General features: G+C 39.2%; 1 protein-coding gene across 1 annotated transcript; it reads right to left on the reverse strand.

Moving 5' to 3' along the window:
* Positions 1-925: 925 nt before the first annotated feature.
* LOC138325763 (uncharacterized) lies at positions 926-12,523 on the reverse strand. The gene is made up of 15 exons (XM_069271643.1): positions 12,317-12,523; positions 8,003-8,079; positions 7,635-7,707; positions 7,280-7,421; positions 6,725-6,862; positions 5,017-5,126; positions 4,542-4,637; positions 4,155-4,238; positions 3,694-3,749; positions 3,368-3,438; positions 2,907-3,012; positions 2,324-2,426; positions 2,034-2,113; positions 1,831-1,905; positions 926-1,304 (listed from the first exon to the last, which is right to left on the reverse strand). The coding sequence occupies exons 1-15, from the start codon at positions 12,402-12,404 to the stop codon at positions 1,221-1,223; spliced, it is 1,383 nt and encodes a 460-aa protein (XP_069127744.1). The 5' UTR covers positions 12,405-12,523; the 3' UTR covers positions 926-1,220.
* Positions 12,524-12,582: the final 59 nt, after the last annotated feature.

Raw genomic sequence — 12,582 nt, forward strand, 5'->3', positions numbered from 1 at the left:
TCACTAGGTATCCAAAAACATCGGAAAACAGCCAGATTTCAACTGGTCGGACACTGGTGTCCTCCGATGAACACGCCAGGGCTCTAATGGGTAGCTCAAAAACCACTGCATGTCAACACTTCAGCGTCATAAGAATGAAAGTTTGGTAGAAAACAAACTTACCGGTTAGTAAATCCCTGGATAAATACCATCCATTTGCCTAACGTAGCCCTTTGAAATTTCCGATTGAAAAAAATTATGTCTCTAGCCGCCATGTAAGTATGTGTGCAGTAGATTTGTTTTGTCGGCGTTGATTGGCTCTCGAAAATTAATTGACCAATCAACGCCGAGAAAACAAATGTACTACACACATATCAACATGACGGCTAGAGACACACATTTTTTCAATCGGAAATTTCAAAAGGCTGTATTGCGCAAATGGATGGTACATAGATAAACACTAACATACCGGTAAGTTTGTTTTTTACCAAACTTTAATTCCTATGAAGCTGAAGTGTTGACATGCAGTGGTTTTTTGAACTACCCATTAGAGCCCTAGCGTGTTTACCGGAGGACACCACAGTGTCCGACCAGTTGAAATCTGGCTGTTTTCCGATGTTTCTGGATACCTAGTGACATTTATACGGCATGATATATATTGTATCATATACCAAATTAAAGATAAATTATCTGGCTGTCGATTGAGAGTATTTCTATTATTATATCCTATACGGTTGGATAATAATCATACTTTTTCTGAAATTGGGTAGTGTTATATGGCCGGCCGAGTTATAGACCTTGACCCAGTATTATACTTATACTTATATTAGAAACGAACACCTGTGGTAAAACTATTATAACGTCAAATCCTAAACAATCTTTACTGAATTATTGTAACGTAGGTCGGTGAAATGTTTCGAAGATTATATATAAACCACAAACGCAATTCTCAAATTCATTACGTACATATGTAATTTTATCAAGTTTTTAAACAAAATTTTGGTAAAATACAAAGACAAATGAAATAAAGAATGAATTTCTATTGTATCATATACTGTTTCACTAATCAGCCCGTGTTGATCTTATAATGGGTAAGACAAACGTCCGAGCATATTGAATCACATCCAGAGTCACAAAAACTTAGAAATTATTGGTCCCGAGTCCTTTGTTCTACACACCGTGCCTGTTGCCCATGCAAGGTCCATGGTATGATTGTGTTAGTCCGTTCCGATATCCAGTGTTCAGACATAATGGTTCATCATGGACTCGTAATGCTCCTGTCGGCCGGACGGAATAGTTGGGGCACCGTTCTTTGTGATGAATTCCTGGAAAATAATTGATTTAAAACATTGTTACTGACATCAACGTTGGCAATAGAAATTACTCATGTTTTACAAAATTAGTAAAGCTACATACAGTGTATACTATTTATCATTGGTTTAAATTAAACGTGAGATTAAGTCATCATAATACAGTGATCATACAGTTTATCAGCCTGGATACTCCAGGGGTTCCGATCATTTACGATCTCTACACCCCTGGACTATCTCAAAGTGAAACTGGAGACAACATAAAAGAACAGGTAATTTAGTCATTGGATGTACATCAATAGAGACTATAACGGTACACTGTAGTTGACTATGTGGCTTTGAAGTTGGGCGTCGCTCTCTCTGTAGTCTTCAAATGAAAGTTTTGCAGACCTGTGATTGGTTAAGTTTTTTCCTCCGAACTGCCTGCAGTTTTACTATGAGTCCAGGGGTGTAGAGATCGTAGGTGATCGGAACCCTGGAGTACCGAGGATGTAAAAGTGTTTCGACAATGTGAAAATGACCACTGAAATGGGGCGTTTACCTCTAGTTCTTCGAAGGAAGTCTGTCCTTTGCTGATCTTCTCGCCAATTCCAGACTCGAAACTGCTGTATCGTTCCTGCATTACGAAACAAAATCACGTGCACTTATTTAGAAGATCAAAAAGGAAATAACATAGATATATTATCCTTTTTCCTATTGAATAAGTGGGAAATAATCATATAGCTCAAAAAGCCGATTACTGACCTTAACCTGCCCAGGAATAACTCCTTCCTCTAGAATCGCAGCTGCGCACTTCAGTCCTCGTGCGAATGTATCCATGGCACCTGTCGAACATAAAATGATCATAAGAAATGGTAAAAAAATCTTTTATCAACAAGTAATTTGTTATAATCAGCATTTCAATTAAATGCAAAATCTAAACAAAAACATGTAATCTTGTTTCTTATTGGTAAAATCTACTTAAAATTGCCTACCCAGTCGTCATGCTTACTAGGTGCTTAGATTGCGCTTTTTTATACTTTGAGACAACTTACCGATATGGGAAATAAACATGTCTTTAAGGTCAGTGGACTCTCTTCGAACTTTACAGTCAAAGTTTAGACCACCTGGCGCTAAACCACCTTGTTCCAGAATTGCCTGCAAATGAAATGCGTCATGAGAATTCCAACAATAGCATTGTCAATACCTCTTATAAAAGCATGCATACAGCATTTCGTTTATAGTTTTCGTCTTTCTATTGTTTGCAGTAACTCTTCATCTTTTTCAAACCAAAAACCTTGAGCAGTGAATGCTTACTTTAAAGATGCTCCACCGCTGACAAATTTTAAATTTAAATGTTTGAACTTCTAATTTTATTTAAGCTAAAAATATAAAAAATAATTAATTGCATCCGGAAAATTCCGTGGAACTATACCCTATATGGAATGAAGTAATGATTGCCCTTGCAACAAAGGCAAAATAAATTATTTTTTATTATTTTATGTGTTAATTAGACATATATATACATGATTGAACAACAATTATTGTTCAAATGATTAGTATCATTTATGCTATGTCGGCGGTGGAGCATCTTTAAGGACATCTCGGAAAAATGGTAAAACAATAACTCAATGTTACCTTGAGGACCAATGTGGCGTTCTTGATGTCCATAGGGAACTGGTCAGTATCCCATCCAAGGTCCGGTGTTCCCGTGTTGGAATCAACTGACCCAAGCATCCCGAACCTGTTGACGGAGAACAAACGTTTCGGAACCTATTTTTACCCTGTGAGGACAAATCACAGCCTGTACTGTGTCTAATTACATTACTCTTGCTTGTTGGTTCATTTACAATGGTCTTTACTGAAAGTCCGATCAATATTAAAATGAATTTGTTTAATGTTTGTGGTGATTGTATGTTTGCTTTGGGAGGCTGCGGTATGCCCGACGCGTAATTCTGAAGGAAATGGAGAAAAAGGAACCCGCCATGTCAGCGTATTTGTTAGTAAAATTTCCATCGACTCTGCAAGTGTTTTTACTTTACTGCTGATCAACATAGCGCCACTTAATGTTATCATTATCTCTTTTGATTTCTACTTACGCTGAAGCCATTATGATATCGTGTTCGTATCCATGTCCGGCAAGAGTTGTGTGGTTTGGCTCAATATTCAGCTGAAGTATATTCAGTATTCATTCAATCAGTACATCTTTGATGATGCATATGAAATTAAGCATTACAAACGATTTGTTCAGCACAGATGAAATATAATTTTAAAGTTACAAGAAAGAAGGCAATAAATTTTATCATACCATAGCAATGAGATGAATATGCATTTTCACAAATTCCAAGGAATGTTGGTTTTGAATATAAAATATGTGGAGAAGGTCAAACATAATGTTATATCATAAACTGATTATACAACTTACCTTGTAGTCTTTGTCTAGCCCGAAGTGTTTCAGGAATCCGATCACAGTCATGGCGTCTGTCATTGAAGAGAAATTATCAATACCATAATTAGAGTAATGAATAAAGTTATCTAGAAACGGCAGCAAACCTTTAATGTTACAATCGATTTTTTTTCTTTCTGCTTTTTTTGTCATTTCACAATACATTACATTTTACAGGCGAAGACAATTATCCATTGGCCACATAATATCTAATACCTATTAAAAAGTATGTAGTTAAGAGACAGTTATCAAATTCTCATTAAAATAATAAAATATGTTTTTTTTCTTCTTTTTAATCGCATGGATGAATAAGAATGGTAAACGATAAATGTTCTTGTTCAAGATATGCCATCTGTGACCAATTAAAATACAACAAGATGATCGAAAAAGTCACGTTATAAGATGATAAATATCAATGTACTGATTCAGTCATCACTTACCGTAGTCGTACTGATGCTTTGCTGGTTCCTTTGGTTTGGGTTCTATCAGCAGCGTTCCTGTGAATCCTAGCTTCTTTTTGTAAGCTACAATACCAAATATCTTCCTGATTCATTCATTAATCTCTACTTGTGACTATGTAATAGTATGAAATTAAGTTTTTAGAACAGGGAATCATATAAGCTCATACGTAAAGATGGTTGTCCCACTTCAGCTTATATGTGCATTATTATTGAAGGTTATGTATACATCATTGTATATGATTGTTACTGTATTACTGTACAGTATTAATCTATACCTTTATATTCATTTTTTATGAAGAGGATAACAAAGTGTTTATGAAGAGAATGACAAAGTGTTATTAGAAGACACCCAAACAAAACCCTTACCGGCAGCCATTTTGAAGAAGTTGGCCATGTTTGTGAGCTCTGTGAGGATATTTGTATTGAGGATGGTATGGTAACCTTCTCGGCCGCCCCAGAACACTGGAAACAGAAAGTAGTGGTATTACTACCTAGTGCTCAATATCAATAATGTTGTATTATAGTCTTCACAAAGGTTTAACACGTGTCCTATATTTCGTTTTAAAACACATTTTGTAAAGTGGTGGTTTATTTTAAATGTGAATGGTATCCGAGTGGTTTTCTGGAGAGGCCTTAAATAACCTGATGTCCGATCCTTCTGATGTATATAATGTCAATAAAATATTGTTGAAGTTGAAAGATAGAGTGGTTAAGGATCAACTATAAAAGACAAGCCAGTGAATGGTGTCTTAGAAGGATACCAAAACTACGTCTTGTTAAAATAATGACAACGTGACATGGTTTTCTGGCATTTCAACACTTATTGACAATAAGCACTCACCGAAGTTCTCAGCTCCCAACTTTACTGCGATCTCCATGCCTTTCTTGACCTGGGCCGCGGCGTAGGCTACGACGTGTGAGTCAGGGTTACTAGCCGCTCCATTCATGTACCTATACAGAGCGCAAATAAACAGTGGTTAGAGTTAAGGGGAGCAGTTTTGAGCCGGTTTTCTTCATGTCCAACTGTTGTGAAGATGAAATGTGGTGACTTACAGTATTGTAAATGGTCATGGCGCGGCGTCCGTCGTCCGTCCGTCCGTCCGTCAACATTTAATTTAAATCGCTACTAGTCATAGAGTTCCACATGGATTGTGACCAAATTTGGCCACAAACATCCTTGGATGAAGGGGAACAGAACTTGTATAAATTTTGGCTCTGACCCCCCAGGGGCAGGAGGGGCGTGGCCCAATAGGGGTAATAGAGGTAAATCCTATAAATCGCTACTTGTCCTAGAGTTCTACATTGATTGTAACCAAATTTGGCCACAAACATCCTTAGGGCAAGAGGAACAGAACTTGTATAAATTTTGGCTCTGACCCCCCGGGGGCAGGAGGGACGGGGTCCAATAGGGGAAATAGAGGTTAATCCCATAAATCACTACTTGTCCTAGAGTTCTACATGGATTGTAACCAAATTTGTCCACAAACAGCCGTGGGGGAATGGGAACAGAACTTGTATAAATTGTGGCTCTGACCCCCCGGGGGCAGGAGGGGCAGGGCCCAATAGGGGTAATAGAGGTAAATCCTATAACTCGCTACTTGTCCTAGAGTTCTATATGGATTGTAACCAAATTTGGCCACAAACATCTTTTGGGGAAGGGGAACAGAACTTGTATAAATTTTGGCTCTGACCCCCCAGGGGCAGGAGGGGCGTGGCCCAATAGGGGTAATAGAGGTAAATCCTATAAATCGTTACTTGTCCTAGAGTTCTACATGGATTGTAACCAAATTTGGCCACAAACACCCTTGGGGGAAGGGAAACAGAACTGTATAGATTTCGGCTCTGACCCCACGGAGGCAGGAGGGGCGTGGCCCAATAGGGGAAATAGAGGTAAATCCTATAAATTGCTACTTGTCCTAGAGTTCTGCATGGATTGTAACCAAATTTGGCCACAAACATCCTTGGGGGAATGGGAACAGAACTTGTATAAATTTTGGCTCTGACCCCCCCCCCCCCCCCCCCCCCGGGGGGCAGGAGGGGCGGGGCCCAATAGGGGAAATAGAGGTAAATCCTATAAATCGCTACTTGTCCTAGAGTTCTGCATGGATTGTAACCAAATTTGGCCACAAATATCCTGGGGGGAAGGGGAACAGAACTTGTATAAATTTTGGCTCTGACCCTCCCCCCTGGGGGCAGGAGGGGCGGGGCCCAATAGGGAAAATAAGAGGTAAATATTAAAATTCCTTCAGAAAAGAAACAGTGAACCTGTATTCAGAACATGACTTGACATTACAAACCAGGTGAGCGATACAGGCCCTCTGGGCCTCTTGTTCTAATTTATTCTGAATGGTCAATATCTCCGAGAAGTGATTCTTTCAACCTTTCAATTACCAGCAACAATACGCTAGCCATATTTTTGGTAGCAACGCTTGCAATTTCATATACCCATACCAATGACATTGTATGCTACATTTTCTTTGCAGGGTGGGTACAATTTTATATCATTATTAAATTCAAAGCGCATTACATATTTATCTATGAACTCTTACTTTGGACTTGCAAAAAGGTTGCAGGTTGCCCATAGACACTTCACGCCCGTCTTTTTCTGTAGCTCCAGTGCAAGGTCTGTTATCTCGTCCAGGTTTTTGTTGGTCTCGGCCAACGTGGCGCCCTCTGGAGCAATATCTCTAAAAAGAAAACAAACATAATGTGTGTAAACAAAGGTTTTCTTATGAACAAAACATTGATGGATAATGTAGCTTTGTGACAAATCTTTATAGAAATGCCAATACATTAATGCAATAGATGTTTTCTTATTTTCACGGGTGTCTATTCTCGCGCCTTAAATAGAGAAGATATTTTAATGAACAAGCAGATCTCGTTTCCACCATTCGTTCACAATTGAAAGTATAGGTACTGCCATAAATCAAATGTCTGGTCGCAGCAACAAATATGACGATAACGCTCATGTGTGTTAGAACTGCATGAAATGCAACCTAGCAGCACACTTGAAACATTGGAAAAGAGCACGTCAACATTCCATTATTGGATGTTCAAAACTTGCTGTGACCTTGATGATACTGAGTAAACAAAAAACATTTTACCTATCGTGGAATGTCCAGTATTTCACTCCGAGCTTTACGAAGAATTCAAAGCCTGCTCGCAGACGACGCTTTGCGTTTGCCATCGTGTCGGATCCATCGTCCCAGGGGCGGATCAATGTGGGGAAGCCAAACGGGTCAGCACCTGTGGTTACGTGATACACTTATATTTATTATATTCCTTGCCTTTGTATGTTAAAGTTTAAGGAGAGTTTGTAAATAAAAAGCATGCACATTGTTAACAGATGTAGAGCAGTTTTGTTTCTATGTTGTGTATCTAGGAAATAGAAGTATTACCGCCACTCTGGTAATAATCGGTACCACATATGGTGTTTGATCTTATGAATATTAGACTTACCTGTTCCACGGAATGTGTGCCAGAAACAGACGGAGAATCGGAGCCATTCTTCCATCGTACGTCCCATCACCACCTACAAAGCCAAATTCGGATGTATCTAGAACACACTTCATGTTGGTAATTAATTGTAACACACATACTATGGCAAAATGCAATTTTTGGAGGTTGCGGTTTATTTGTGTTGTGTTTCCTTGTAATAACTCCTTTCTCTTTATAGTGCTCTCTCACGGAATCATGCCACCGATGCATCAACAACTCGTAGAAAGCCAATAAAAGAAAATAAGATAGATAATGACTTACGTGCTTTTACACTTTGACAGAACATATTGCATTGTCACGATTATGTTACACCAAGGGACATTATATACCTGATTAGCGTCGTAGTGTCTGAAGGCCATGGTATCATTGGCACCCCCGCCTGTACGGAATGGAATCTTGTCGATTCCTGTGGAAAATAAAGATACATCAGAGAAGATTTTAATGAAATACGCGAGTACAATGCACGTTTCTTTAACACTCATTTTAGAACAGAGTTACATGATATTTTGCCAAGCCAAAATACGACTGTTTAAGTTATTCATACCTTATCAGTACATATAACAAGAAATCCCAGATGGATCTTGGCGCCCACCAAAGAATGATCTATGTCTGACAATGGAAAGAGAGATATTTTCTCTACTTTTCAAACTTTTACTACATATTACTACCTATGAAATTTGAGAAAGATCCTTTCAGTACTTTTCGAGATATATAACGCTAACAAACTTATCAAAATCCAAGATGGCTACCTGTCGTCTATCTTGTTGACCGATCGGTCCGAAAATAGAATATGCACAACAAATGTCCTAGGGGAACCTACACATAAAATTTGAGACAGATCGCTTCAGTACTTTCTGAGAAATAGCGGTAAAAAACCTCAGTTATTACAAGAGAACCTAGAGGGATCTTGGCGCCCACCAAAGAATGATCTTCATCTGTAAGATGAATCTTTTCGGAGGGCTGAAGTTGGTTGCGAGTTCCTAGTTCCTAGTTCCGTTTAATAAACGGAACTAGGAACCAGACCCGAGTTCCGTTTAACTTAAACGGAACTAGGAACCAGACCCGAGTTCCGTTTAACTTAAACGGAACTAGGAACCAGACCCGAGTTCCGTTTAAGCTTATACGAAACTAGGAACCAGACCCGAGTTCCGTTTAACAAACATACTGGCCAACGAGCGGAGTTCCGTTTATTAGGATTCCTATCTCTAACTGCATGTTCAATTACCTATTATATACAGGAATCGAACTTAGAGCTTCCATGAATAATACAGCACAGAATTAATCTCATTAACACAAATTCCCTTAAACGGATCTGACACCTAGACTCCAGTTCCGTTTAACTTAAACGGAACTAGGAACCAGACCCGAGTTCCGTTTAAGCTTATACGGAACTAGGAACCAGACCCGAGTTCCGTTTAACAAAAATACTGGTCAACGAGCCGAGTTCCGTTTATTAGGATTTCTACCTCTAATTGCATGTTCAATTACATATCATATACGGGAATCGAACTTAAAGCTTACATTCATAATACAGAACAGAATTAATATCTATAACACAGATTTCCTTAAACGGATCTGATACCTAGACCTCAGTTCCGTTTAACTTAAACGGAACTAGGAACCAGACCCGAGTTCCGTTTAAGCTTATACGGAACTAGGAACCAGACCCGAGTTCCGTTTAACAAAAAAAAAACGGAACTCGGGTCTGGTTCCTAGTTCCGTTTAAGTTAAACGGAACTGAGGTCTAGGTATCAGATCCGTTTAAGGAAATCTGTGTTATAGATATTAATTCTGTTATGTATTATGAATGTAAGCTTTAAGTTCGATTCCCGTATATGATATGTAATTGAACATGCAATTAGAGGTAGAAATCCTAATAAACGGAACTCGGCTCGTTGACCAGTATTTTTGTTAAACGGAACTCGGGTCTGGTTCCTAGTTCCGTATAAGCTTAAACGGAACTCGGGTCTGGTTCCTAGTTCCGTATAAGCTTAAACGGAACTGAGGTCTAGGTATCAGATCCGTTTAAGGAAATCTGTGTTATAGATATTAATTCTGTTCTGTATTATGAATGTAAGCTTTAAGTTCGATTCCCGTATATGATATGTAATTGAACATGCAACTCGGGTCTGGTTCCTAGTTCCGTTTAAGTTAAACGGAACTGGAGTCTAGGTGTCAGATCCGTTTAAGGGAATTTGTGTTAATGAGATTAATTCTGTGCTGTATTATTCATGGGAGCTCTAAGTTCGATTCCTGTATATAATAGGTAATTGAACATGCAGTTAGAGATAGGAATCCTAATAAACGGAACTCCGCTCGTTGGTCAGTATGTTTGTTAAACGGAACTCGGGTCTGGTTCCTAGTTCCGTATAAGCTTAAACGGAACTCGGGTCTAGTTCCTAGTTCCGTTTAAGTTAAACGGAACTCGGGTCTGGTTCCTAGTTCCGTTTAAGTTAAACGGAACTCGGGTCTGGTTCCTAGTTCCGTTTATTAAACGGAACTAGGAACTAGGAACTCGCAACCAACTTCAGCCCTCTTCTCTGCTTTTCAAACTTTTACTATATACTACTTATGAAATTTGAGAAAGATCATTTCAGTACTTTCTGAAATACATAGCGGTAACAAACTTCAACTATCAAAATCCAAGATAATGGCCTTTCAGCCTTCTTGTTCACCGATCGATTATAAAATGCAATATGCACAACCAGGGACCTAAGGGAACCTGCACATGGAATTTGGGACAAATTTCTGCAGTACTTTCTGAGAAATAGCGGTAACAAACTTCAATCATCAAAATCCAATATGGCGTCCTGTCGGCCACCTTGTTCACCGATCGATCCGAAAATTCAATATGCACAACTAGGGACCTAGGGGAACCTGCATTGAAATTTTAGAAAGATCCCTTCAGCACTTTCTGATAAATAGCGGTAACAAAGTTCAATTGTTAAAATCCAAGATGGCGTCCTGTCGGCCATTTTGTTGACCGATTTGTCCAAAAATGCATTATGCACAACAAGACCCCTAGGTGAACCTGCACATGAAATTTGAGACAAATCCTTTCATTACTTTATGAGAAATAGCGGTAACAAACTTCAATTGTCAAAATCCAAGATGGCTACCTGTCGGAAATCTTGTTCACCGATCGGTTCCAAAATGCAATATGCTCAACTAGGGCCTTAGCGGAACCTGCATGTGAAATTTGAGACAGATCCCTTCAGTACTTTCTGAGAAATAACGGTAACAAGAATTCTTAACGGACGGAAGGACGGACGGACGACGGACCACGGACGAAAGGCGATTTGAATAGCCCATCATCTGATGATGGTGGGCTAAAAATGTAGAATATCTTCCAAAGTATATCTGCAATTTGCCCGCCCATCCCTGTACATTAAATGTTTGCAAAGACAAACATAAGCTTCCATTTAAACGTTTTAATAGTAAACGGTCATTTGATCACCTTGGCGTATATAAGACGTTATCCACCGAACATCGATCCAAAAAGTAGTTGTTTTCAAGAATATTTTTCAAGTGAATATCAAAATCAAAATCGTTATTCAGTGAGATATAAATAATGGTAATCATGACATTAATGTGTTGCTTGGCGAAGGTAAATTTACAATATGTATTCATGACCTTGGATTTAGAGTGAAGTAGGCTAATTAGTTTGGTGTATAGCATGCCGCCGCCCCCGTAATGTGATCTAGCTCCATCCCCGTCCTTACCCACAAACGAGATAAACGTGTAGTGAAGTACATTTTCACCAAAATGTCATGAAATGGAAACTTGATACTTCATCAGAAAATAAAGCTGCGACGTTACATCTATAATTACTTTTATTGAACGAAAACTTAAACAAGAGATCCCAGAGGGATCGTGGAGCCCACCAAAGAATGATCTATGTCTGACAATGGAAAGAGGGATCTTTTCTCTGCTTTTAAAACTTTTTCAAACATACTACATATAAAATTTGAGACAGATCGCTTCAGTACTTTCTGAGAAATAGTGGTAACAAACTTCAACTATCAATTCCAAGATGGCTGCACGTCTGATCGGTCCCAAAATGCATTATGCACAACAAGGGCCCTAGGGGAACCTACAGATGAAATTTGAGAACGACCTCTTCAGTACTTTCTGAGAAATAGCGATAATAAACTTAAACTATCAAAATCCAAGATGGCTGCCTTGCGGCCATCTTGTTCACCGATCGGTCCGAAAACGCAATTTGCACAACTAGGGCCCTAGAGGAACCTATGTATGAAATTTGAGAAAGATCCATTCAGCACTTTTTGAGAAATAGCGATAACAAGAATTGTTAAAGGACGGACGGAAGGAAGGACGGATCACGGACGAAAAGCGATTTGAATAGCCCACCATCATCAATAGCCCACCATCTGGTGTGCTAAAAATGTGACAATTCCAACGGTCCAAACAGCAAATTCACTCATCGCTTTCTCAATGGAGCTGAGGGCGTACGCGTACGTGCAAATTGGTTTTGCACTTTATATACCTACACTTAACATGTGCAAGTGAAATCATATAAGGCAATCATTTATGTTGCATCCTTGAGTGTTGGACAGTAAGCTAAGGTAATGACGTTGTTATATAAGCACTTAAAACACACAGAAACAGTTACATAAACGTACCTGCGAAAAACACAGCATCAGGAGCATCAAAGCTGGCACATTTAGGTCCATCATCGGACGAGGAGGATGTGGGGGCGAACGACGACATGCTGTCTCCTTTAGTCTGAATCCTGGAGTGGATATAACTGGACAAAGTGCACACGTCGACTGGACGTCTGGCCTCTACAACGTGTGGTCGGTCTCGGCCTCGCACATATGCACGAGGCGTGTAGAGTTAAATTTGAGAGTTAAAATTAGGTCAGGGGTTTGTTATCATGCTGTCGTTA

This window comes from Argopecten irradians, chromosome 6 (genome assembly GCF_041381155.1).
Source record: "Argopecten irradians isolate NY chromosome 6, Ai_NY, whole genome shotgun sequence".
Taxonomy (NCBI): Eukaryota; Metazoa; Mollusca; class Bivalvia; order Pectinida; family Pectinidae; genus Argopecten; species Argopecten irradians.